At 42.7% G+C, this 25,390-nt stretch overlaps 1 protein-coding gene across 1 annotated transcript in view; it reads left to right on the plus strand.

Annotated features, from left to right (window-relative positions):
- Positions 1–25,390, plus strand: part of IRAG2 (inositol 1,4,5-triphosphate receptor associated 2) — a 37,152-nt gene that overhangs the window by 10,585 nt on the left and 1,177 nt on the right. Inside the window, exons 14-38 of the mRNA XM_064654154.1 lie at positions 973–1,104; positions 1,352–1,453; positions 4,254–4,417; positions 6,572–6,686; positions 7,142–7,304; positions 9,436–9,497; positions 10,432–10,497; positions 10,887–10,942; positions 12,086–12,292; positions 13,050–13,131; positions 16,451–16,497; positions 16,580–16,644; positions 16,761–16,877; positions 19,030–19,106; positions 19,232–19,304; positions 20,015–20,069; positions 20,155–20,182; positions 20,734–20,874; positions 21,297–21,431; positions 22,187–22,334; positions 23,176–23,219; positions 23,825–23,902; positions 24,013–24,077; positions 24,548–24,649; positions 24,800–24,904. Coding sequence (XP_064510224.1) covers positions 973–1,104; positions 1,352–1,453; positions 4,254–4,417; positions 6,572–6,686; positions 7,142–7,304; positions 9,436–9,497; positions 10,432–10,497; positions 10,887–10,942; positions 12,086–12,292; positions 13,050–13,131; positions 16,451–16,497; positions 16,580–16,644; positions 16,761–16,877; positions 19,030–19,106; positions 19,232–19,304; positions 20,015–20,069; positions 20,155–20,182; positions 20,734–20,874; positions 21,297–21,431; positions 22,187–22,334; positions 23,176–23,219; positions 23,825–23,902; positions 24,013–24,077; positions 24,548–24,649; positions 24,800–24,904 — 2,429 coding nt within the window. The remainder of the gene's footprint in view (positions 1–972; positions 1,105–1,351; positions 1,454–4,253; positions 4,418–6,571; positions 6,687–7,141; positions 7,305–9,435; positions 9,498–10,431; positions 10,498–10,886; positions 10,943–12,085; positions 12,293–13,049; positions 13,132–16,450; positions 16,498–16,579; positions 16,645–16,760; positions 16,878–19,029; positions 19,107–19,231; positions 19,305–20,014; positions 20,070–20,154; positions 20,183–20,733; positions 20,875–21,296; positions 21,432–22,186; positions 22,335–23,175; positions 23,220–23,824; positions 23,903–24,012; positions 24,078–24,547; positions 24,650–24,799; positions 24,905–25,390) is intronic.

Consider the following 25,390-nt stretch of genomic DNA (forward strand, 5'->3'; position numbering starts at 1 on the left):
AGTCACGAGGTGCAGAAAGGACTCCCTTGCTTTCCAAATTCCTTCTCAAAGAGGAGGCTGGATCCAGGTGCAGCTGGATCCAATCCTGCTCCCAGACTTGGCCAACACTTTATGTCCAAAAGTTTATGTGGGTGTAATTGAGCCTTTATAAAGCTCTGCTCCATGGGATTAAGGATGGCAAGCCAAATATATTTAAATGAATAAATTATTTATTGGAATGGACAGTAATGATTGGACTAAAGGACTTCAAAAAAAAAATCAGAATTACCTACTACAGTATAACTACTTATGACTACTTGTACAGTGCACAAATTATTAAATCCAAAATTTCAAAGCTAGCTTAATAATTATTAAAGAGAGATTGTTGTCAGCTGATAGCAAATATATACTCTTGAGTAATTTTTCTTGTAAGACTTCACTGTGCAGCTACTTATTTTTGTACAGGGTGAGTTTGCAAACAACAGCAACAAAAAATCTAATAATGGACTTAAACTACAGGCCCAGGAAGGAGAGTTGTCCTTGGTTAGGCAGCATTGCTTCAAAAGTTAAGGTGTTGTCCCATATTGCAGCTCCCCAGGGCCACAGTGAGTCAGTGTTTGCCTCTCTAGTGCTGTGATGAGACACAATTCCACCTGTAAAGCAAGTAAGGGCTCTGCTTATTCACCACTTGGTAGAGCCTCTTCTGAATAAAGATAACTAATTATTGACTTCCTCTTGCCTACCCTGACATGAATATTTACACTGGGTCACTCAGCAGCTTGGCTGGCAGACTTTTTTAATTTTCTTTTTTTTTTTAAATTGCCCATGACATGATTGTTTTGAAAAGCTTTTACAAGCTTCAAGTTTTGGTAGCTCTGACCTTCTGGTAAATACGGCGCAGGAAATACTTCAGGAAAGTCTAAATGTCACTGATGCTGGTTTGCAATAAGGAGATGTCAAAATGAACTAGCTGGCTCTTCCATCTCTTCCAAGATTATCAAGACTGAATGGACGACCCTGGATGAGACGCTGGACCGTGAAGTGCTGCTTTTACTTCAGGGGCCTGAATACGGGGGAGAAAAATTTAAGACTCTCATGCAAAACCTGGTCAGTGGCAGAGCTTATGTGAATAAGGATGTGGTTTTCTATCAGCCTTTTAATTAGGAGTTCTCCAAGCATTGGTAATCAGATTGTTTGCACCTTTTCAGAAAATAGGAATAGTTGCTTCGAGGGTGTGGAGGGGGGGCATAGTTGGTACTAACACTGGAACTTGTAAGATGGGTAAGTCTGGGCAGCATTAAAATGCCAGGGTTTGGGGAATTTGGTTTAGAGTGGTGGATGTTGTTGTTTTAGGTTTGATTTTCTTTTTTAGCAAGAGGAAGCCTCTGAAGTGGAGGAGCTTGTCATGGCTTCATTGCAGTGGGTAGAAGATCCTGATGGGGACGTGCAACAAGCCTGGGGAAGAAAACTTGTGGTAAGTAACTGTTTCTCTGAAGATATTTAGTGAATTGGTGGGGCTGTGCAAAAACTGAAGGTGGGTATCTTATTGCTGAATATTCTGTATATTAATTACTTGAGATTATGACCTGGTTGGAGATGGCTGTATGGAGAGAAAGAGCATCTGTTACCCTTGGTTTTGAGGAGGAAAGGGGTGATTGCTCGTCACTTACACGTCATGCTTTTCCTGACTTGTCTTGTGCAAGAGCTGCCTTTGTTAAAACCATGCTTGAGGGAAAGGGCAAGTGAAGCCAGTCAGTTTGGAGAGGAAAATGAGGTCAGATGACCATGTGAGATCTTTTCTGCCCACTGCATGTTTCTCTGTGCCTCAAACCCATTTTCCCCTGTGCTCTGAACTTGACTGTGGTTCTGGATGGTACAAGAGGAGGAGGGATGTAGCATTTATAACCAGATTTCCAAACCAAAACCTTCAGAGGGTTTACTTTGTTTGAAAGGCGAAGAGTTCTGCTTTTGCTGGGCATGCTCCACAGGAAAAGTTTCAACAAAACCATGTTTTACAACTTAATCTTGCATAATGTGTTTCTCCTACCCCTTATACCTCCTGTGAGGCTTGCAAGTAAAGACTTTTGCTCAAGCTAACTGGCAAAAATATCTTCCCCATGTGGTAGCAGGTGCCTGTGGACTCGACTAAACTCTGTTGCTCTTGTTCCCTCCTCCCCTTCCCTGTGACAGCACAGCTTCTGAAATTTTTATTTTATTGGATGTAGCTTTTTCTCCAACCCTCTCCTTCATTCTAATCTGTTGTGAGGAACACTGCTACAGAAAACTCTGTGTATTAATACTGTCTTTCAGCTCCCAAACCCCTCAATTCATCTCACTTGGGTAACAGCAGGTAGCACCATGGTATGTGCTGCTTGAAGTTAGTTCTTTAGGCAGAAAACCACCCTCCTTTCCCTCCAGTGCTGCAGAGTGTTGTAGCTGGCCCTCTTCACCTTTCTGGGTAGGCTGAAGGAATCGCTGGGAGCCATCCAGTCCTGGAGCAAGGTTTTTCTAAATTTTTCTTTCTTTTTTAAGTAAATCCTGAAAATTTTCTCTTAGAGGAAGCACAAGCATCCAGGTCTCTTCACTCTGATGGGACTTTAGGTAGACTCTAGGAAGCTGCTGGCTCGTGAATTGCTGTAGCTTTTCGATCTTGACTAAAAATTTTCTCCTTTGAAGCTGTCAGAGCTGAAAAATGCTTTTTTAAATTACATTGGGATCGCATTCCTGTTAAACATGTGAAGCTAAAAACTTTAGGTGTGGGGGTTGAGTTGATCATGGCAAGTAAATCCTATTCTGGCTCTTAGAGAGCAATGGATTTGGAAAATAAGATAGCAGAGGATTAAGGAGGAACAAGACGCTTTAAAATTAAAAGGCCCAGTCCTTCAGGGTCCCATGGGAATGGGAAGTGACTCCATGTCAAACATATTGTCTTCCTTCAGCTAGAATAAGCCAGACATGTGGGAAATTTGGTGTATGGAGCTGAACAAAGGTAGGTCCCAAAAAGACAGGTTCACAGTAGCTTCCTCCAGCCTTAGAGAAAGCTTTTGTTGACAAATGAATTAAATCTTGGACCACCGACCATCACTTGAAGCCTAAACACTTCCCCACCATTCCCTGTGAAATATAGTATGGACACATTTTGCTGGAGTTTGGTGTTTTCAAGTATATTTTAAAGGTTATTATACATAAAGTAGATTTTAAGTGTGCCTCTGCTTTTGTGCATATATACATGTATTTAAGTGTATATATAGATAGTGACAGCAAAATCTTCTTCACCCTTCTCCTACTTATCATGTGCCCTGATAAGCCTTCTGTGTCAAAACCACGTCATTTCTAAGAGTAAGTGCTGCCTGCCTTGGCTGAGAAACTGATCTTCAGGATGTGGGCACTTGCACATGGTTCGCATCCCATGTCATCCCAGAAAACTTATCAGCAAAAACTGCTCAGGCTGGTTTGTTTTGTTGTTTGTTTGGTTTTTTTTTTCCTAGCATACTTGATATGCTGTGGGGGTTTTTTTGTATGAAGCTCACGAACAACATCTGACTCTAACTTGCAAGTAGATAAGGTGGCCTGTGCTTGTAGGATTGATGTTTTCCCCTTAGAATTGATGTGAAAGCCCAGAAATATAAACCTCATTCTTTCCTGACCTCTGTTTGACTCTCATTGGGCATTCTGTAAAAGCTGAGGACACTATTTCATGTGTTCAGTTGAGCAAAGTCAGAGGAAGAAGAATCCAGTGCTCTCTCTCACTGCTTTATGCTGCAAGTCACTGTTCAGAGAAATAGAGGGTGCAATGCTACCTAGAATTTAATTTTTCCCCTTTTCTTCCTACAGACCAGAGGTAAAACTGAAAGCCTTTGTCACAGGGCTCGTCCCTTGGGCAGATCATCTGCTAGGCACGTATGACAAACTGAAACAGGGATTTATTGGGGTATCTTATTTATTTTGCTGTAATAACAAGCCCAAATTGGTAGCAGTGGACTTAGTTGTACTTTGAGGAAAAGATCACAGAAGTCTAAATTATCACTTCTAGGGCTTCCTGCAAGATAGTCATTATTAAAACTTCCTCTTATGAAATATGGCAGGTTTGTTGCTGTATCTGGACCACTTGTGGTAGAATTTTTTTCTTTGCTGCTGAATAGTGTTGGATGTAGGTGAGGATTCTGAGTGGTGGAGCAGGGAAATCAATTCTCATCATGTAAATTGAGGCTCTGGTTGACTCTGTCTCTCTTCCTCCTCCTACCACATGGCAACTCGGTCTCAAAATCCCACAGGTTCTCAAGCAAGAACTAAGAGAAAAAAAACATGTTTGGATCCAGAAACTTCAGCTCTTGGAAAAATGCAAGGAGACCTTAGACAAGGATTTTGTTCGAATGGCAGGAAACCTGAGGAGAACCAGGACAGAACAACTCCACCTAAGGAAAGAGCTCTCTGCTAGGTACCCTTTCAAAGCCTGTGTGTCTTTTCTGGGGGGAGCTTTGGAGCTGGTTCTTATTTTGGTTTTTGGTGGTTCCTTTGTTTTTTGTTTGTTTAGTTTTTTTGTTTTGACTTGTTTGGTGGGTTTTTTTGTTTTGTGAAACAAAGTTTAGTGAATTTTCAAGACTTTTTTTTTTTTCCACAGAGGAAATGAACTTGTTTTGCAGAGTGGATTTGGTTTTAGCACAACGTTTACACTATGTGGGAGTTAAGGTTTATGTATGAATTGACATATGGTCTTGGAGATGTCTTTGAAAACACCAGGGAGACCACAGACTGAGGAGTTAAAGCAAGAGGGCCCTGCCTATCTAGCAGGTGCAACCATTAAATAAACTGCTGGGTTTGTGTGAAGCAGAAGATCTGTAAAATATATACCCTGCAGGTATTATTGCTTTGGGATACAATTGCTGGGCCCAGGCAGTGTGATGTTTCAGTTTCCCAAAGCTTTAGTTGTTTATGTCATTAAACATAAAAATAAAACTTTAAGTTTATTGGCACATGGTTGCTGCTATGATTTTTGATGTTACAAAGAGAATCACAGAATGGCTTGGGTTGGAAGGGACCTTAAAGCTCATCCTGCCATGGGCAGGGACACCTTCCACTAGCCCAGGTTGCTCCAAGCCATGTCCAACCTGGCCTTGGACACTTCCAGGGATGGGGCAGCCACAGCTTCTCTGGGCAACCTGTGCCAGGGCCTCACCTCCCTCAGCAAAGAGTTTCTTCCCAATATCCAATCTAAACCTACTCTCTGTCAGTTTGAGCACCAAATAACAGCAGGTGCAAACCTCTGTCTGCTCTCTCCTTTCCTCAGACATTCTGGAAAATAGATAGTCTGGTTTGTGCCAGAAAAACGGATCTGAATTTTGTTGTCTCTGGGGAAGCCAGGCTGGTTCATAGTGTCAGCTTCTGCTATCCTATGCTAAATGTGAATTTTTTTGCCTGCATGCCTTTACCTGGGTTTGGGGTGGTTTTTTGGCAGCCCCAAGAGCTGATGTGAAGCAATTGTGCCACACTCTTGCCTGACTTACCATTCACTGAACATTGTCAATGTGGGCCTCCCACATGCTCTCCCTTCACTTGGAAAGGAGCTGATAAAAATACTGGTGCCTTGGTTTCTTAAAGCTGTGCCTCTCTGTATTAAAAATTTTTGTGGGGGTAGCAACAGGAAAAAAAGTGAAGGTGAGTTAGAGAAGAAATGGGCAAAGGGTTTCTGCAGCAATCAAAAATAGATGTTTCTTTGAAAGCCATTGGCTTAAGCAGTGGTTCTGATGGCATTTGTCTGCAATCAAGAGAAATGCCCTTTCAAACACTAGGAAATGAGTCTGATGAAGCTCTGTATCTGCACTAATAGCTCCAGGGTATCTAACTTATATCCAATCCTTTTTTCTCCCAAAGCATGAGAAAACACATTCTTTTTATCTAATTGCAAAAGTTTACCTCACTAATCTCTTGCTGTTTGAGTCCTTTTGCTGTTTCACAAGCTTCCATTATGGTACCCAGCTGTCTGGGACTGGTTCAGCTGGAGAAACACCAGGGAAAAACCTCCATCCCCTTCCTGCTATAGAAAAACTCTGTCAGCCTGGGTTGAATTGGTGTGTTCAGCTGGAGAAGAGGAGACTGAGGGGAGACCTCACTGCAGTTACAACTACCTGGGGAGGGGCAGAGGAGGGGCAGGGACTGAGCTCTGCTCTGGGGGGACCAGGGACAGCAGCCAGGGAATGGCTGGAGCTGTGTCAGGGCAGGCTCAGGTTGGATCTCAGGAAAAGGTTCTTCCCCCAGAGGCTGGCTGGGCACTGACCAGGCTCCCCAGGGCAGTGGGCACAGCACCAAGGCTGCCAGAGCTCCAGGAGGATTTGGATGATCCTCTGGGGCACAGGGGGTGACTCTGGGGGATGGTCCTGTGCAGGACTGGATGATCCTTGTGGGTCCCTTCTAACTCAGCACATTCTGTGAATTGTGTTCAGCAAGGAGTCCCTGGTACTGGGCAGTGTCTGGAGGATGTCACAGCTGACTGTGGTTCTCCATGCATGTCTCAACAGCCAGGCTGTGTCATCTCCTGGGCATGACCTCCCCAAAATGTCAGTAACGGGTTGTGGTTTTTGCTGTCACCCTGCAGGCAACACGAGCTAGAAACTGTCAAACAGCTACAAGAAGAAACTGCTGGCCAGGCAGAAGCCCTTGGTTTAGAGCTTCAGGAAGCTCTGAAGCAGCTCAAGGATGCCAGCAGACATGTAAGGGACAGTCCAGTTCCTTCTGAGCAGGAAAGAGGCAGATGCCAAAGGCCACGCACGACGTGCGGCTGCCCTTGGGAGAGGAAATCGCGTGTTCGGGATGGTGTGCCTCGCTGCAAAAGTGGAACCAGCAGAGGAAGTAAAATTTGAGGGGGTGGTGACAACAGTTTGCTGATGAAAGAGGCAGCATTGCATATTTGTGGTGGCTTAAAAAAAAAAAAAGAGAAAAGAGAAAAAAGCGCCCAAAAATAGCTTCCATACACAGTCCACCCCAACGTAAAAATGCAGAAGTTCAGAGGGAGCTTTATCACTTCCTGAGAAAGAACAGATGCAGTTTGGTTTCATTTACATGAACTATAGAGGCTCCTTGTCTTTGCCAGGCAGCCTTTTTTTTATTTATTTATTATTTATTTTTAATTCCTTTCTTTTTTTCCCTAAATATTTTTTGTGTTTAGGCAGAGGATCAAGTTGAAGCATTTCACTCCGCTCGTGAGGAAGCAGCATCCTTGAAGAGCAAGTTGGAGGAAGCCATTTCTGAGCAGCAAAGGCTCAGGGATGTGAGTGCAGCTTTAACAAGCACTTGCCAGTTGCTTCAGGAAAAGGTGGAACACCAGAGAAGTGAGTAACTACTGGCAGTGTGCCAGCATATTCACTCTTGCATGGGCAGATAGTTTATGGTTTAGTTATAGCAAGGGAGGGTAGGACTGATCTGCAGGTAAAATGCTCTGTGGAGCCTTTTTTTTCCTTTCTTTCTACTTTTCATCTAAGAGATCTGCCACTGTGGCACCTGGGCTGAAAAGAAGGTGGGATCCCAAGGAGTGGGTGTTGGGCTTGACCAAAGCTTCAGAACCTCCTGACAAAATCTCCCGTCCCAGGAGGAAGGATTAGTAACTCCATGGGTGCTCCTTTACCAGAGGTGCTGTTCCCAGACCTGAACAGCCCATCTTATTCCTAACAAAGTCATCCCTCTGTCTTAAGCTTCCTGGACCAAACAGATCCGATTTTTTTTTTTTTTTTTTTTCCCCACTCTGCTTGCTGCTTGTAGTTGCTCTGTGTTTTTGAATAACTGCTGTGATATTAGACTGCTCTCTTCAGTGGAAAGCAATTGTGTCACTGTGTTGTACACGTGCAATTTCTGACACAGAGTCATGGAAACTTCATATTCCCTCTTACTCCTTAACCTCAAAAACTTGGGTGACTAAATAATGCAGTGGCTGCTTCTTCCCAAATTCTGGAGTGTGATCCCTTGCTTATAGAAAAGGAATCTGACTGACTTATCCCAGTGAATGTTTGGCCTCAGGCATGAATTTCCCAGGGCAATGTTACTGATGCTCAGCACACATATGTGTGTTGTAAATAACTCCATGTGAAACCACAGTTTGTCTTGTAGGAAACATTACATTTTTCTGTAGGGAAAAACTACCCTTTTGCTTAGCTCTGAGGCACAACTGTTATGCACTGATATGACAGGAACAGCTCCAGACTGTGCTCACCCACTTGTGATCAGTAATTCTGGCACTGTTCACGTGTGTGTGCTCATGTTCCTTTCATGCTCACTGCTTCCTTCAAACTGTGGAGCTGATTTTTTTTTTTCCTTAACAAGAGGCATAACAATGGAAATAGTGTGTCATTTTCCTGCTCTGAATAGACAAAGCTCTTCTGCAGAGTGAGCTAGAGTAAGTGAAGAGAGACAACCCCAGACAAGTGGACTGGTGCCACTGTGACTCTAAAAAAAAAAAAAAAAACAAACCAAAAACAAAAACCTTAAAAATTCCCACAACCCTGAAAATGGCTGAGATTTTGGCTTTAAATTGCTCCAGTTAGAGATCTCTGCAAACTTTCTCTAGATTTAATACATTAAACCTGTAGATTTAATAGAATTAAAGTGGCAGATGTGTAGAGAAGTTGCAAAGTGTTACGAAGAACAGGGCTGACAAACAAGGCTGGCACTGGGGGAAGAATAAAAATGCTTTATATTGGCAGAAAGCCACACAGGTCTGGTTCCTCTTCTGACTGAAGGGCTGGGCTGTGGTTTCCTCCCCACCTACCCACTCCATTCCCCTACTTCCTCCCACCTGCGTGCTGAGAGGTGAGAAATTAAGGAACCTGTTGGCTAAGGAAGCTGGTACTCAACCTCAGTCAGCCTGGCACTGCTCCTTTTATGTTTCAGGTGTCTAATTGTGCCTTGCCCCTAATTGCTCCAGCCCTCATCCAGTGAAATGCTGCCCAAGCTGCTGAGAGCTCCTTTCAGTGCTTGGGCATTGAGGTCACAGTGCTAATAAAATCCCCTTTCACCCTCCATATTAACTGTGGTATAAAAGATATGATAGAATTAAGGTAGAACTCACTGGAGGTGGGTCTTGGCATCACCAAACTTGAACAAAGAATGCTTCTAAATATAACATAAAGCCCATCAACATTAAAACTTCTCTACAGGACAACAAATGCTTCTCTTGCAATAATGAATCTGTTTCCACGGGGAACTTTGGCATTACAATGTTAATAATGCTGGGAAGCATAGCCCCCACCTCTTGTATAGCAAGGGGAAATGTAACCACGGGGAAGAAAGTGTCCAGTGTTTTCTCTTTCCTGTGGAAAAACTGTTGTAGGCATAACTAGACTAATGCAAATTACAGTGAGTTCTGATGGGCAGTAGTCAGGTTTAAAGGTGCTATAACATCTATAACATCCAGCTCCTCGTTATGAATCTGTAAGGAACCCTGATAGGTTTGTAAATGTCTCCTCATAGCAACTGCTAATGCACTAAGATGGGAACTGCTTCAGAGGAGACTCTGCGAGTTGGTGTGTCAGGTATGACCTTGTTTGGTGGGAGAAGGAGAGGCAGGTTTGCCCAGGAGGTGCTCTGGTGGAAGGACAACCACAGCTGGGATGAGCTGCAAATAATCTGGCAGCATCAGGTTTCTCCTTTTGTAGCACGTGGATGCAGTAAATTGCATGTACCAATCTGCACGTTGCTATTTTCCTTATTCAGCCTTCTGGGCAAAATGGGTTGGGACTTACAGGTGTGGTGTTGGTGAACAATTGTTGGTGATCACATCAAATAGTTGTGTTCTTCACCGACGAGTTGGTGTGATTTTTATTTTTTTTCCCCCCCAAAATCAGTCCTCCCTTCTGCAGACAGACTTGAAAACAAATGTTTAAAATCTTGTCCTGTAAGATCTTTTTTTTCAATATCCAGGGCACTGGGAGAGGCAGCGAAACAGTTATTACCTTTGTGGCCCTCTGTGGAAATACGTTGGAAATTACATAACTCTGGAGTGCTTTGCTTTGAATAAAATTACTTGCTTCAACTTTGGAAGGGGGTGGAGGGGGAGACATTGTGGAAAGACTTTAGTAAGGAATGCTACAGCTCAGGGTCTGAGCAGTCTGGATTTAACACAGAATAACAAGGTATTTATAATGGCAAACAGAAGATCCTGAAGTGGCTCCTAGGCTGTAACAGGAGCATCAGAGAAGCGGGATCAAAACTGTGGGCCAGCTGCCTGTGAATAAAACTTATATTTGTGTACGAAGGTCTGCAGAATGAAAGGCTGAAAGTAGCAAGGGAGAAACAACTGCAGAGTTTTGCAGTTGCAGTTTTGTAACTGATAGCTGAAAATAGTTCAGCTTGAAAGATAAAGTTGCTTTTTGCTCAGAATCAGTAGCAGTGCTCTCTTCTCCTTTTTTTTTTTTTTTTTTTTCCTTCTGCATCTGCCTGCCTTAAACTATTTCTCTCCTGCAACAGTGCTGTGCAGAGTTAGAATCTGCCTATGGTCTGCTGCCCACCTCAGCTGAACCTATAAAAGGGAAGGTAAGTGTCCTTTCTATGACCAAGTGTTTGGACTTTTTTCTTCATGACCTGAGGGAAATAAATAACTTCGTTTGCCAGAAACTTCACTGAGTTAAACATTCCATAAAAATAATTTGAGATCCATATATGTGTACATATGCATGCATGTGTTTAAATGTATACAAATGTATATTCCATACATATTTCTTGCAAGTGGGAAGTTGGATTATTCTCCCTCTTCCTGTACCTGTTGTGCCTGTTGAGGATATGAACTTTTCTAGGCAAAAAAAGGCAACAGATGATGAATTTGTAGTTGTTGGTATTACATTACGCAGATGGTGGGGGGGGAAGTTGATGGCTTTAATAAATTCAGTATGGTTGAACAGCAGCACTTTTTATTTTTCAATTAGCAGTTCTATTGCTCTAAAAGGCTGTGGAATGAAGGACCCTCAGATCTTTTGTCCTGGCACAGTTCCCCTCTGCTAGGTAAGACCTGGTGGTACTGGCCATTTTTCTATCTCTCTCCTGAAGTACAGGCAGAGTTGATAGAACAGTATCATTAGTGATAAATATGCTGGTAAAGTGTGGAAAATCTATTGTGAGTTTTAACTTATTCCTGTGTGTGATCCAGGAGGCTGAACCATGTTTGTAGTGCTTGAAAAGGTGGCTGGCTGGCTGTCAGTCTGACAGGAGTCCCCAAAAGCGTAAGGAACTCTCAGTATAAATCATACATCCAAGTATATTCCTGACAAGATGCTTGCCAATATAGAGCAAGAGGGCTTGAGCCATGTTCTCCCTATTCCCATTGAGACAGCAAGTGATGTCCTGTTCCTTTGCTGCTGAGCTGAGGCCAGTGCTGTTTAAAAACTTCAACAGGTAACACAACTACTGAGAATAAAATCATAGAATTATAGAAAATAGAATGGCTTGGGTTGGAAAGGACCATAAAGATCATCCTGTTCTAATCCCCTGCCATGGGCAGGGACACCTTCCACTAGCCCAGGTTGCTCAGAGCCCCATCCAACCTGGCCTTGGACACTTCCAGGGATGGGGCAGCCACAGCTTCTCTGGGTAACCTGTGCCAGGGCCTCAGAACCCTCACAGGAGGAACTTCTTTCATATAACTAACCTAAATAGGTATAATAACAACAGACTAATAGCCTATAAATGCTCAAATTTAATTCTAGACTGTACTGAGGGAAATGGAAGAGATCTTGCTTTACTACAAGTGCTCCTTATAAGAACATTCTGCTGCTCTGAAAGGGCTGTTCCAGTGAGCCAGCTGGGAGTTTTCTTGCAGCTTCCTATAATATCCTGATCCAGCAAATAAGGCAGGTTTTCTCAGCTTGCACCCATCAAGTATTGATATATTAAAAAAAATCATTTATTCCCTGGTCCTCTCTGCCACACAAACCAATTCACTACCACAAAGCTTTCCAGTGTGGAAGTTTCTAGAACCTGACTGGTGGAAAGTGCCCATTCCCAGGTGCTGCAGACTCTCCATCTACAAAACACGTAACACCGTCATACCAAGATGGAAGTCACCTTATTATAAATCTCTCTTTTGTTGTTCTGCTTCTTGGTTATTTTAGACTTAGCCAAAAACTGACACACAACTAAATCTAACTTTGCCAACAACCACCTCTCTTTGCTCTTGTCTGTCTTTAGATGCTCTGAGCTTGGAAACCTCCTGCCCAAATAACTCCCCTGGGCACAGCTGGGACTGGCCTTGCAGGCAAAACTCTGGCAGCTGCACCTTTGGAAGGGGTGACCTGGGACATGTGTCCACGTCAGATGTGACATCAGAGGCCTGCAGGTAAGATGGCAGAATAACCTCTTTGGGGGGGAAAGGTGGAGGAGTCCATGGGATGTGCTGGATTCAACAGCAGGGCCTCCCTTATGGGAAATACTGGACACCCAGTGATCAGCAAATGGTGACATGGGGTAACACTTGGCTTCTATCCACAAATATGAAAACTCTTTTCTGGAAATGTTGGCAGTCAGTCAAATATGGTGATGGTGTTTCCATTTAATGCTGGAGAACTGAGGCACAATTAAGGCATTCTGGTCTATTTTCTATGTGTAGCTCACAATTGGTGCTTCCATTAGGTGCCTTTGAAGGAGTCACTTTTTTGTTTATTTGCAGAGTTTAGAGCAGGAATTCTGTGGTCTTTGCTTACCAAGATGCCTCCTTAGATCTTTAAAATAGGTGTTGAACTGCTTAAGATTATGAAAGCTGAAAGGAATTGCAGTGAATATTTTAGAAGATAAGGATGTTCCTGAAGGTGCAGAGGCAGGCAGTCTGCAGCAAAAGACTCAGCAGCTCTTGAAGCTTTTGCCACTGGTTTTCTGTAGAATTTTGCAGTGTGGAGGAGGCTGGGAAAAGAGCTGGTGGTGGTTCTTGCTGTTCGGGGGAGGAGGGATTGATGTTGGTGATGAATTTGTCTTTCTCTGAGAGATCAGCTGACTGACGGTACAGATAGTGGTGCCTTCAGTTGTTATGTGCTTAAGGAAAATGGGCAACACATCTCACTGTTGTTTGGGCAAGATGCAAATAAAGTGTGTGTTGCCAGGTGGAAAATATGCTCTGCTGGTGACTACACTGATGCAGACCTTCCTGTTTCCATTACAATGATGGACTCTTCACTTACTGAGGTAAGTGCTGTCTCTGACGCCCTGGATGTGGTTTTGAACAGGTTCAGGCATTTCAGTGCCTTACTCAGGCCCAGGTCTAGGTTGATCAGCTGTAAATCAGCACTGCTGCAAGGTGAATGGAGCTGGCATCAGCCAGCAAGGTGCTGTGTGGGGTATTCCCTTCTTTTTGGGCACACTTCTGGAATACCATGGTTATAAATCTGAATGCCTTGATGTTTACGTGCAACTGGGTCGTTCTTTTAGCTTAGGAGTATTTTAAATGTGGTTTCAGGGCTTGAGACAGTGCTGGTTTTGCAGTAATACTTGGTTATGCCAGGGAAGCCTGAGTGCTTTCTCTCTTTTTATCCACCTGCAAGGAGCCACAGGGTGCTTTAGTTGGGAAATGATGCCTTTCTTTGCACTTTCTCCCACGGCCACCATGTAACAGCAGAGAAATACCATCTTTGCTGTATGAAAGCTTTCCTTCAGCTGATGTACTCAGCTATGCCTTCGGTGCTGGCTCAAATTCTGCCTCTACAGCTTGAGCTGTCAGTCAGTTTTCTTGTGGCAACAGCAAGATGAGCTGCAACTCAGCACACCCAGTTGTGCCACAATGTTCACTGTTGAAATCCAGACCTCAGCTCTGCCACAAGAGCTTTGCAAAGAGTGATGGTGATGATGATGGAAGAATACTGATCGGTGGTTTCTGATGACCTGTGGGATTGAATAACCTTTATAACCTAAATAACCTTAAATAACAGCCTTTGGTCCAGTTGTAGCAGCAAATCAAAGCAGAAAGTGCAGTGAGGGTAGAAAGTAAGAGTGGACACTGCCTGTGGTTTCAGCACACTGCTTGCTTGGGGTAGAGCAGGTGAAGAACTCCCAGCTTATGCTGCTACTGCTTAAGTCACCTTAAAGAGGAGATAGATAGTCTCAAGAGTTCTTGCTTTAGCCAGTCCTTCTGGAAAGCCACAGCCTTGCAAAGGTGTTTAAAACACCTGTGCTTCGTTGCTCTGGAGCTTTCTGTAGTTCCAGCCGGGCTCAGAAATGTCACTTTTCCATTCTTGGTATCATTTTTTAATACAAGCTTTCTGTGCAAATATTCTAAAGGAGGAAAATTAAAAAGGTTAAAGCTTGTCCCAAAAAGAAGGCAAATGGGCTCTGCTCAGTATCTGTTCTAAAAACTGGCATGCAGCAAAGTTTTTATATCCTTGTTTAATAGGAAAAGTCTCCCTAGTTTTCTTTGGAGTTTTATTACACTGCCATTGCAGATGTATTTGAGCAGATCAAGTCTTTCAGCATGTAAGTAACTCAAATTATTTATGTAGAAGCATTGTCATCATAGGAGGTTGAGGGCTATTTAATAAAGGAGCACTTGGGCTTGGGCTTTTTATACTTGTTTTGATTTATAAATGTGGAAGTTGTATCACAGTCTGAAAACCAGGTCTTCCAAATTTTAATAATTGTTTGGAAGGGGTTATAAAAGACTGTGGCCAGAATTTGTCTGCTGTTACAGAGAATCCTTGGATCACTATGTTAATTGAAGGAATGGAAGGGGGGGGAAGTGATTAGGAATGCACTGCAGGATCTTCTCTGACACAGTCTTTTTATGAGTAGGAAGAACCATTCTCTAATGCCCTGGGCCAACAGATTTTGTTGGAAAATCTAAAATGTGGGCTTTTCTTGTTGGTGTTTTTTTTCTTTAAGTGTAATCCATGGGAATACACAATCCTGATAGTATTTTTAAAAACTGAATTGAGGATTTTCTTCCCTTGCAAACAGAAACCACTGACCATGTGATTAACTGGCGAGGGAGAGGGCATGTAGAGTAATGAATTGCTTTAGTCACTTCCAGGTCATGCAAGGGGCTTTGTTTGTTTGGGTGCTGTGTATAAGTTTTAAAAACCCTTTAGATTTCTATTGTTTTCTTTTCCACCTCCTCCTTCCCTGGCTCTGCTGCAGACCTAACAGCCTCAGCAAAGCAAGTGCAGTGCTGTACTTCCCTCAGCTTGAGAGAGCATTCAAATAATAATAAAAATAGCCTGAATTTGCATTAGAGGAAGCATCCATCTGACTGGAGCAAGGCTTGGTAGTGGGGGAGTGAGGAGGGGAGAGAAGGCACTTACTGATGCTGGGAGTAGTTGGTTGCTCTCAGAAGTGACCAGGGACCTTGGACTCCTCCTGTTCTACTTTGCTGGGTTTCCTGGGCCCTATTAGGATGTCTTAGGGGGGAGGAATGATACCAAAACATGGTTTTTCTGTTGGCTCCCCACACACAATTCAACAGTGCTCTTGGACTTGCTATACAGGGGACTAGCCTGGCCTCACATCTTCTCTGCTTGGAGAGAGGTTTTGGGTTGTTTGTTTTATTTATTTTTTTTTTAAGTGTATTCAGCACTCCTCTTCAACAGTGGGTGCAGTTCATCACAACTCATTACCAGCTCAAACCTTTAAACCTCAGTTTCACCCTGTATTTTCATCTGTAAGACAAATTATTTTAACAATGTGGAGTTTTTAACAAGCTGGAATTATCCAGGATAAAATGAAGAAGAGGGATAGTACCCCTACAGTTCCTCCCTTGATGCATTAAAAGACCAAACAGGATATTGGTTTTGTCTGTGATGTGATAAGACTCGAGTCCAGAACCACACGGGAGCAGCTTAAAGGAACATGAGGAAAAACTATGTACCCACATTTAACTGCTTTTTGCTGTTTGCACACCGAGGAGGAGGCCCAGGGCCCTCTGAAGGGGCTGGATAACTTTTATGTATTTAATATTGTAAAACTGGAGTCATTTAAAGAGAGACACTAAAATGTACAACACAACATGCAAGTTTTCTGTGTTCTGAACTTGGTCATGCTGTTACTATTAAAACTTTTATTTACCTAAGAGTCTGGTACCCATAACCAAGTGAAGCTCTGTGCACCTCACTTTGTAGGGTTTGAGGTCAAAACCTTCAAAATTGATATCTCTTGATACACAACACTAGGGTGGAACAGTGGTGCAGTAACATGTGCCTTGGACATTTGAAAATGTGCATAAGAAGCAAACCATGAAGTCAGGAACCAAAATACAATCTCTAAGTACGATATTCCTGAGATAAGAGTTCTGAAGAAATGTAGTGATCACTCCTAGTAATGATAATGTGCTACACTACTCACTGTATCTATGGGTGGCTTTAGAACAGAGGGTGGATCTGTGGGCATTTCCCATCTAGTTCTTCACTGCTGAAATAATTTAGACCCAGCTGGGGCAATTATTGAAGCTTTGACACAGAAATTTGATACTGGCATGGCAACCCTCTCCCTGACACTAACTCTTCTCTCTCTCTCCCTGAAGCTTGACTGTGCAGAGGCAACGCTACCAGCCAGTCTGATCCCATCCAGGTCAGGTCCTGTGCAAAATTTAAAAGCCTTTATGGAGATTGTATAATGTGCATGAGTATCTGAAAGAGTTTTGCTTTGGCAGTGACCACCTCACTTCAGCCCGAGCCGTTCTTGCGTCCCCGGTGGAAAGCACGGCACCGGTGACGGGTGAGTCCTTGACCTGGGGCTCAGAGGGGCAAAGCTTTGCACTGGAAGTCTTGGATATGCTGAAGTCTGTGCATTTACTGAGATGTAAGGGCTGTGTCTTCTGCCTGGTGCCGCAGGCTGCCTTGTCATGGAGGAAAAATCACCCCAGGGCTTACGTGAGGGAGAGGACGATGTGCCAACTCCCGCGGCAACGGAGAGAAACAGTGATGAGGATCCAGCTGGTCCTGTGTCAGGTACAGTAACTGCTGGCACTCACCCAGTGGTTTGCTTCCAGCACACCTTTTGAAGTGAGGAAGTTGAGTAAGAACAACAACTTGTGAATTTCTGGGTTTTTTGCAAATATTGTCACCTGCAAGTGCCTCTCAGCCCTCCCTGAAGCTCTGAGTGGGAATGAGGCTTCACGTGTTTACAGGAGGCTGGTGGGCTGCAGCACTGCAAGGAAACATGAAACAGCTTAGTGAAATCTTGATGGTTGCTTAGCTGGCAAAGCATTGCACTGGTACTAAACCCCAGGTAATTTTGGGAGGGGAGAGAGTGTTTTCATGGTTTTTAGAGAGTTTAGTTCCACCATTAGAGCAAATAACACTTTTTCCTCTCTTACAAAACTGTTGCTCAGTGTGCAAGAAGCTGGGCTGGATCAAGAGGAGAGATGAGGATAGAGGCCTTTGTGTATGATTCTGTCTTTTGCTATAGCCACAGACACACAGAAGAATTATTCTTACCACATCTGGTGGTGCTTCTTCCACTTAAAAGCTATAAAAGCAAACCCAAACTTGAGTAGGTGTACACAGTGTATGTAAGTTATTTTTATAAAAGCTGATCTGAATAAGCAGCACAAAATACCTGTGTGTGCTTGTTTGTAACCATTTTTTAGTCTTTACCTAAATGTAAGACTTTATGGCTTCCTGTTTGGTTTTGTTTCATTCTTTGTGTTATCTTCCTGAACTGTAATTCAGTCCCCTCACTTAAAAGTGTTTTCTTTCTACTAATTTGCCTCTACTGTTAATCTTCATATGTGGCCCAGGTGTCTTTGGCAGGGAGGAAACAGATATGCAGAACAGATCAGAAAGAGTCCCAGCAGCTTTAAAGTGTGAGAATCAATTTAAGTGTTGTACATACCTGAAAATAAAGTGTTTCTACTGTTAGTATTGAGGAATCTCCACTTGTGGGCTTTGCTAGTACCATACTATGTCTTCTAGAGGGCTTGGCTGCTGCAGAAACTAGTAGGGACAGAATACTGAGCAGAGGTGTTAGTTCATGTTCATCCCCCTGAAGCTGGAGTGTTGTTTTTGTTTTTTTGTTTGTTTGTTTGTTGTTTTGTTTGTTTGTATTTTTCTTTTTTTGTTTGTTTTTCCCTGTGCCATTTCTTCAGCTCAGATCTGTCTCTGTGTGTGACTACATAAACAGAAAAGAAAAAAAAATTCTAGATATTCTTAAAGCTACCAGAAATAGAGCTACCAGAAATTTCTGCACAAGAAATTTAGTGTGACTCTGACTTTCTTCAGTTTCCTAAATACTTTTGTTTTTAAATATCTCTAGTAACTGTCAAGGTTATTTTTTGCCTGCTTTAAAGCTTTTCTAAATTGTGGCACTTGAAAGTTTGTGTTGCTTTTGAACTGGCATCATCAACTGAATTTACCAGTTTGTTATCACTCAGCTTCTGGGAAAAAGAGTTATTTTGTTGGCTCTGTCAGCACCCTGCTGGTTCACATTTTGGGTACAAAGGCAGAGCAGGTTCAGAGTTTATGGGCACCTGGAATACCACAACTGTATGCAAATTGTGCATTTCATGACCTGGTTGTGCTCCAGTTCCTCAGCAATAGCAGCTGAATCAGAGTCTATTTCTTAATATCATCTGATATTCCAAAATGTGAAAGAAGAGAATTACAGATACTTGTAATTTGTCCTGTTGCTTTGTGCATGGAACTTTTGAAAAAATATTTCTGTGCCTATAGAATTCAAAATAAAAAGTAACTATAATCTGTCTCTTTAAAGAGCAAACCAAACAACACCCCCCAACAAATAATAAACAATAACAAACAAATAACAAACCCTCAATATAATAAAATCAATTTATCCAAGGAAATACTATTATAACTCTTGCAACTTCAATTACAGCAAGTACAACCAGGAGTAATATTCTTAGCTCTAGACATATAACACTACTTATTGGGATTTTTTCCAAGCCAAACAAAATTATCACACTTCTTTCTGTATGTCTTTATAGTGTTTTTTTGCTGCTGTCTCTCCTCCTTAGTGGCCTCTCGTGATGTTTGCTGTGGTTTCTTTTTAGCCCTGTTGGCCCATGGCTCATATGGTGGATGTTGGAAGCTTGGTGGGGTTTCTTTATCATTATATTTGATTTTTGGCAATGTTTTTCCACAGGACCCATCAAGCAGGAATTCTGCCCAGTGATGGAGGAACACAAACCTGCACTTCAAAGTGTTTTAAAGCAAGACCCGGTAAGAGTCCTGGTGACAGTGAGACACCAAACTGGCCTGGCTGAGCAGTGACAAAGGAGGGGACAGGCCTCCTCCAGAGGTGTTGTGGCTGCTCCCTTGCTGTAATTATTCTGCTGTGCCTTTAGGAGGGGGACCAGGAACAGAAAAATAACAAAGAGTGGGGTGAGGAAGCACCAGCTGTGGTTCCCAGCAGGAAAGGTAAGAGGTTCTCGCTGAACACGTTCACATCACTCACTGGAGTGCAAGTCTTGGTCACCTGACTTAATACAAATAGAGAGGGGCAGAAAGCTGCCTGTCCCACACTGAATATTACAAGAGGGTTTTGTTTTAAGGAGTAGTAGCTGCAGTTAGAGACCAAAATGGATTAGCAATGCAGAGAAGGACAGTGGTGTCATGCAAAATCTGATTGCTACAGATACTGATCTAACCAGCTCTGCGTTCCTCTAGACAGCAGGGAAAAATTCTTAGGAGCTGCAAAGGAGTTGGGATGTTTGAAAAACAGTTCTGGCACACCTGTTCTCCCCAAAGATTTGTAAGGCAGCATCTCTATGCTAGGTGCAATATAGACAAGCAGGATGTTGTTTTTACTTAGACATCTCCGCTCTTTTAGTCCCCTCACCTCCTGCCTTTGGAGCTCACTAAAAGCTACTGATGTCATGTAACATCCTGAAGCCAAAACATTTAATTAACCATTTCTGTGCTAATAAGATGCCAGTTGAAGCCACCTAAACAAGTAACTTCTGGGGCTTTGTACAAGTGGCAGAGTTGCTTTTATTGGCAAGAGCTGAACACTGGAAATCTTCCACAGTGGCTTCTGTTGAAGCTTAAAAGACTTTCACAGGTTGTTTTGGGGAGGCTGTTTTTTCAGTTTTATCTGAAAGATTTTTGGTTTTTTTGTCTCTTGTCAGGGAGTTCACCCACTGCAGGTGGCATTAAAGGAGATAAGACAAAGCAAAACGAGCCGTAAGTGTTTTGACTTTGAGTGATCAGCTGCAGGTATGAATTTAAAGCTGCAGTGTGTTACATGATTCTTCTTCTTATCCTACAGTGAATCCCCTAGTGAGAAGGAAGTGGAGGTAAGTCTCAACTGCTTGTATCCTTAAGTATTGTGTACAACAGAAAGATCTGGTAGAGAAACCATGATTAATATCTTGTCCTAAGTAAAAGAATGATGCTGAGCAGCTTAAATTGGATATATTTCTACATGTTACCTTCTGAAATCTGCCTTTTCAAGCCTAATGGAAATTTTGCAAGGGATGGGAAAAAGGTGGAAATCTGTAAAACTGAACATAGTCACCATTGTAACATTTGTTTGCAAGCTTAAAGGAGCGTAGCTGTGACCACCTCCCAAGCAGAATGTGCTGATTTTAGAGAGTTATGTCAAAAGGCACAGATGGCATACTCTGTACTGCCAGGATGTCACCTATTCTGGCTGCAGAATGTTCCCCCCATCACTACAGATGGGAAGGCTTGCTTTGGGGAAGCAGGCCATGTTCACTTACCCTTCTGTACCTTTTCTATAACTTCGTTCTTGGGGTATAGTCCCAAATGTCATGTCAGTGTCCAAGTCTACTTAAAAAGCTTCTGCATCACTTGGATTATTCTGAAATCTCCTTTCCCCCAACAGGCTGAATTTCTGAGGTTGTCTTTAGGTTTTAAATGTGACTTGTTTACCTTGGACAAGAGAGTGAAGCTTGAAGAAAGGTCACGAGACTTGGCTGAAGAAAACTTGAAAAAGGAGATCACAAATGCTGTAAAGATGTTGGAGGTTAGTACTGGTAGGGTGGATGGGGTGAATAGCTATGAAAGTGCTTCTCTTGAAACAGCTCTTTTAAGGGGGTGTGTGATACATTATAAACTAATCTGGATGAAGTTCTTGAGCAGCGCAGTGGAAATATGAGAGATTGAGGGGTAACTTTCATCTGAGTGGTTTGTGTGCTCAGGCAACAGGGAATTTTTCTGTAGCACAAACATCTGACCTGAACGCCTGTCTTCAGCTGGTTTTGTGCTAGATAAGCAGAGGTCTCTGCCCACTGAAGTTCTGTATCCAAGTTACACTGGTTGAAGATGTTGGATGCTGATCTTGTGGCTGTGTAGACCCAAACACAACTCCTCAGAGCCCTCAGCTGGGTTCACCCTTCATTCTCTGTCGATAACTCACACCTATTTTCTTACCAATGTGCCTCTCAGGCTTTAGTTCCTTTGTGTGAAGAAGACAACCAAGCACAGGAGATCATTAAGAAGCTGCAGAAAAGCTTGCAGTTCCTCAGCCAGTATGCAGCCCGAGTGGCCAGCAGAGCAGAGATGTTGGGAGCTATTAATCAGGTAACCATTTCTGTGTAAAAGTATTTTGTACTAAGTTAAAAGCTTCTAGATGTAAAGGGGTGGTCACATCTGTTTGCTGGGCTTCTGGTTCCAGAACTGGATTTGGGAATCTGGTGTATATAGTATAAAAAGAAATATATATACATATGTGTATATATATATAGTGCAATATATATAGTGCAAAAAGAAATAAGGTCCTGATTTAAAAGAAAAACCAAACAAAAATAGTTTAAAAAAGACTTTTTACAGCAGTGGGATATACATAATAGCAAGCACAAGAAAGCAATTTGACAACAATAGTCTTGAAGCTCTAATGATCTTTCTGTGCCTTATGGAAAGGGCAGCTAATGAGCTAAATGTATGGAAATGTGCAAAGACCTGCTCAAATGCTGGGTGTAATTGTGAGTAATGCCACAGAGCAGCATGAAAACACAGCTTGGCAATACCAGCAAATGCGTGGTGGCAGCTGAGACTGCAGATCAGAGAAAGAGATGAGGAGGAGTTGTAAGAGCTTGGAAAACTGAAGACTTCATTATTTATTTTAGGATAAGAGTTAATCAGTGGAGAAATGAAACCTGGGCATGTTTTGGGACACGGGTGGTAGTGAAACTTTGAAAGGGTGGACAAAAACGGGAGGCTGCTGCTTCATGGTGATACAACATGAGAGCAGGTGCTGAAGGAGGGAAATTTCTAAACATGATGCACTTGCTCTGAGTTGTTTCCTTTTCCCCCTGCTGTTGCCCTTGCCCTGTCAGGAGAGCCGGGTCAGCAAGGCTGTGGAAGTAATGATCCAACATGTGGAAAACCTGAAGCGCATGTACGCGAAAGAACACGCGGAACTCGAGGAGCTGAAACAGGTCCTGCTCCAGAACGAGAGATCCTTCAGTTCCCTGGGAGACAGAGGTAACTGGAAAAAACCCTTTCTAGCACCTGCCAGAGGGACCCTTTTAGGTGAAGCATAGATGAAGGGGAAATAGCAATTTGTTGGTGGTATTAAAAACAACTCCCTGAAATTAGACTTGTAAACTGTGATGGATCTTGGAGTGTCTGTGTGGGACCACTGCAAGTACACAGGAACATTCTGGCTTTCAGAAAAGTGCATTGCATGTGTTGGTGACAATCTTATTCCTTGTGAGCAGTAAATTTGGGTGCTGGTTCACACAGGAGCATTTGCAGGAGCTATTTCTAGGTAGCTGAGCTTTGGCTGCTCTCTACAGATGCTTCCTGCCCTTCTCTAAACACGAATTACAGACTCCTTAAGAGCAAAGGGGGCTAATTTCCCCCTCTAAGCAGGTGGCAGAGCAGTCAGGTTTTCACATGGTGCTGTGCACTTGTGGATTTGCCAGAGAAGTATTAAATTCTTCTGAGAAATAGGATGTGTCTTTTTAAAAACCAAAAGGGCAGTCTCACACACCAGTAAAATCCTGGCAGGAGCCTTCTGAATCACAGGCTATTCTGTTCTGACTGTAAAATATAGTCCTGTAACAGGACACTGCCTTGATAATAGAATATATTTGATGATAGTGACAGAAATTGATGCTTGCAGAGGATGTGCAACGTGTGGATATTAAGAACTTATTTAATGAATTAGAAAGCTTTTTCCTGAGATCTCATTTCTGCTTTCTGAGAGTGCTCTCACACACTCTTTGATTAAAGAAACACTACAAAAGGTCAGACCTTTAGCTGAAAGTAGAGGTAAAACTGTGTTCCTGTAAGCTTGTTCTGATGTTTGATCTCTTCACAGATGAATCTACAAATAAAAAGCTACCAAGTCCTTTTAACTTTAAGGTACAGCATTACGTGAAATGTCAAGTTTTTAAGTGTTGCGTACGTGTGTCTTCCTTTGCTTTGTCATGTGCTGGTGCTCTGCTACATGCTTGGCTTGGTGCTTTTCTGTCACAAATATGGGTTGATGTAATCAAACATGAGGATCTACTTTTCAGACATCCCACCAACCTTCTAAGTCACACATAGAAGATGACATAGTCGGGCTCTCAGTGGTGAAGAAATACTGTTCACTTGTGGTTCTCTCATTGGGGTTAAAAAAAGTTTAACAAAGAAATATGAAAAAAAAATAGATGAGAGTGATTTAAATTGATTATAGGAATTCCTGTGAGGAGGATTGGGGGAATTTAGACACATTCAGTTTTGCTATTTTGCTGGGAGCTGAGTAACCAGCTTTAGCCCCACTCAGGTGCTAAAAACTTAATGATGCTTTAAAGAATGATTTTTGCCTGCACTTGTGATTTGGTTCTTTGTGTGTCACTTCAAGCCAAGAATCAACACCTATTTTTTATAATACAGTCTGTATAAAAACAGATGGTGTTTTATGTGCTCAGTGAGTAATCCAATGGTTCCTTGATAAGAGCCAGTAATACCTCTTATTTGTGTAGCCATCGTCAGCCCTGCGGAGAGTTAGCATTGCAACAGTGCCCAGGAGTGCTGGGAATGCAGGGATTGGGTTGCCACTGGTAAGTAGGGGGGTTCCCAAAGGGGTAGGGAGGTGCTTGATCTTCTCAAAACTGGCTGGGCTGAAGCGTGAGAATGACAGTGCAGTAAATGTGCCAAATTTCTTCTCCAGGCCCAACTCCACAACCCCGACGGAGACGAACGGAGTGAGAGGTTCAATAGGAGATCAAGCAGCTGGTAAATTCCTTTGGGCTTGTCTTTGAAAAGGGTGAAATATTTTTTTCAGCTCCAACTGTGCCTGTAGTAAACAGCTTATGGGGCATCTCAAGTATAACAATGTTTATGCTAGGCCTTTCACATTAGTTTTAGGTGCTACAACAGGTAAATGAGCCTTCAGGACTAAATGTTACAGCTGCTCTTTTTTATTTATTTTATCTATTTTATTTTTTTATTAAGCATTGGAAACTTTTTTAAAAAAATACCTCAACTAAAGTGTAAACTCTAAGTATCAGCCATTGATGGATCTGTGGTTTTGTTTGGTTTTGTTTGTTTGGGTTTGGGTATTTTTTCCAATAATCGTAATTTCAGGCAACTAGTTTTGAAAGTTATTTGTCTAAGGCCTACCTAAATGAGTAGCAGGCTGCTAAATTTCTAATTTCCTGCTATTTCCTGGGGAAATTCAGGCAAATTTGTTTAAAATGTGCCAGGGGGAAACTAGGGGTGAAGCAAAACGAGAAGCGTCCTTCACTGCAGCGATTCCTCAGCACCTATTCCTGGGCAGAGTATGAAGAGGAGCACTTTGCACCAAAGTAAGTCCAACAGCAACCTCCTCAGGGATGTGTGAGCAGGGTGGGTTGGTTGGTTTTTAATGAACTCCTTGGTGATCAGGGCTATAAAATCCAGCTATTGTGAATTTAGCTTGATGGCAAAGCTCTGGAGCTGTTGGTTCTTGCCTACAGAAATGAGCAGTCAGAGTCCCCTGCTGAAGTACAGGAACAACCCACCAGGAAGGAAAGTGTCTCTGAGAAAGGAAAATATTCATCAAAATGGATGCTGGAGTCAGTGTAAGTTTGTTTGTTTTTTTCATGAGTTAATGTTTGTGTGGAAGAGGGAAGCAAAGCTGAAGCTGTGGTTGTGTTGTTAATACTTAAACCAACTGTGAGGAAGTAATCTTGGGTGCCACAGCCTCACCCCTTCAGGAATTCATTCCTAATCCTAAATGCTGAGGGAAAGAGAAGCCTCGTGCTATAATCTGACTTCTTTTGGTTACTCTGGGAGCTGTTGCAGCTCAGCTACTTGGAAATGCTAGCATGTCATCTTGTAAAAATGACTAAGGATGACACAAGTGGTTATCCAGACTAACTCCAGACTATCCCAGCTAATGCCTCTGAATATCTCAAGTCAAGGAAGAGAGTGCTGTTCATGTATCCCTTGGAAACCCCTGCCTTACAGAAAAGGGGGCTTGTTGCCTCTGCAGGGGATAATAAAACCATTTATTCCATATGAACACAGAATGTTAAACCGTCCCTGGATGCATTTGTGATCGAGGG

This window comes from Pseudopipra pipra, chromosome 5, assembly GCF_036250125.1.
Source record: "Pseudopipra pipra isolate bDixPip1 chromosome 5, bDixPip1.hap1, whole genome shotgun sequence".
In the NCBI taxonomy this organism is placed as follows: Eukaryota; Metazoa; Chordata; class Aves; order Passeriformes; family Pipridae; genus Pseudopipra; species Pseudopipra pipra.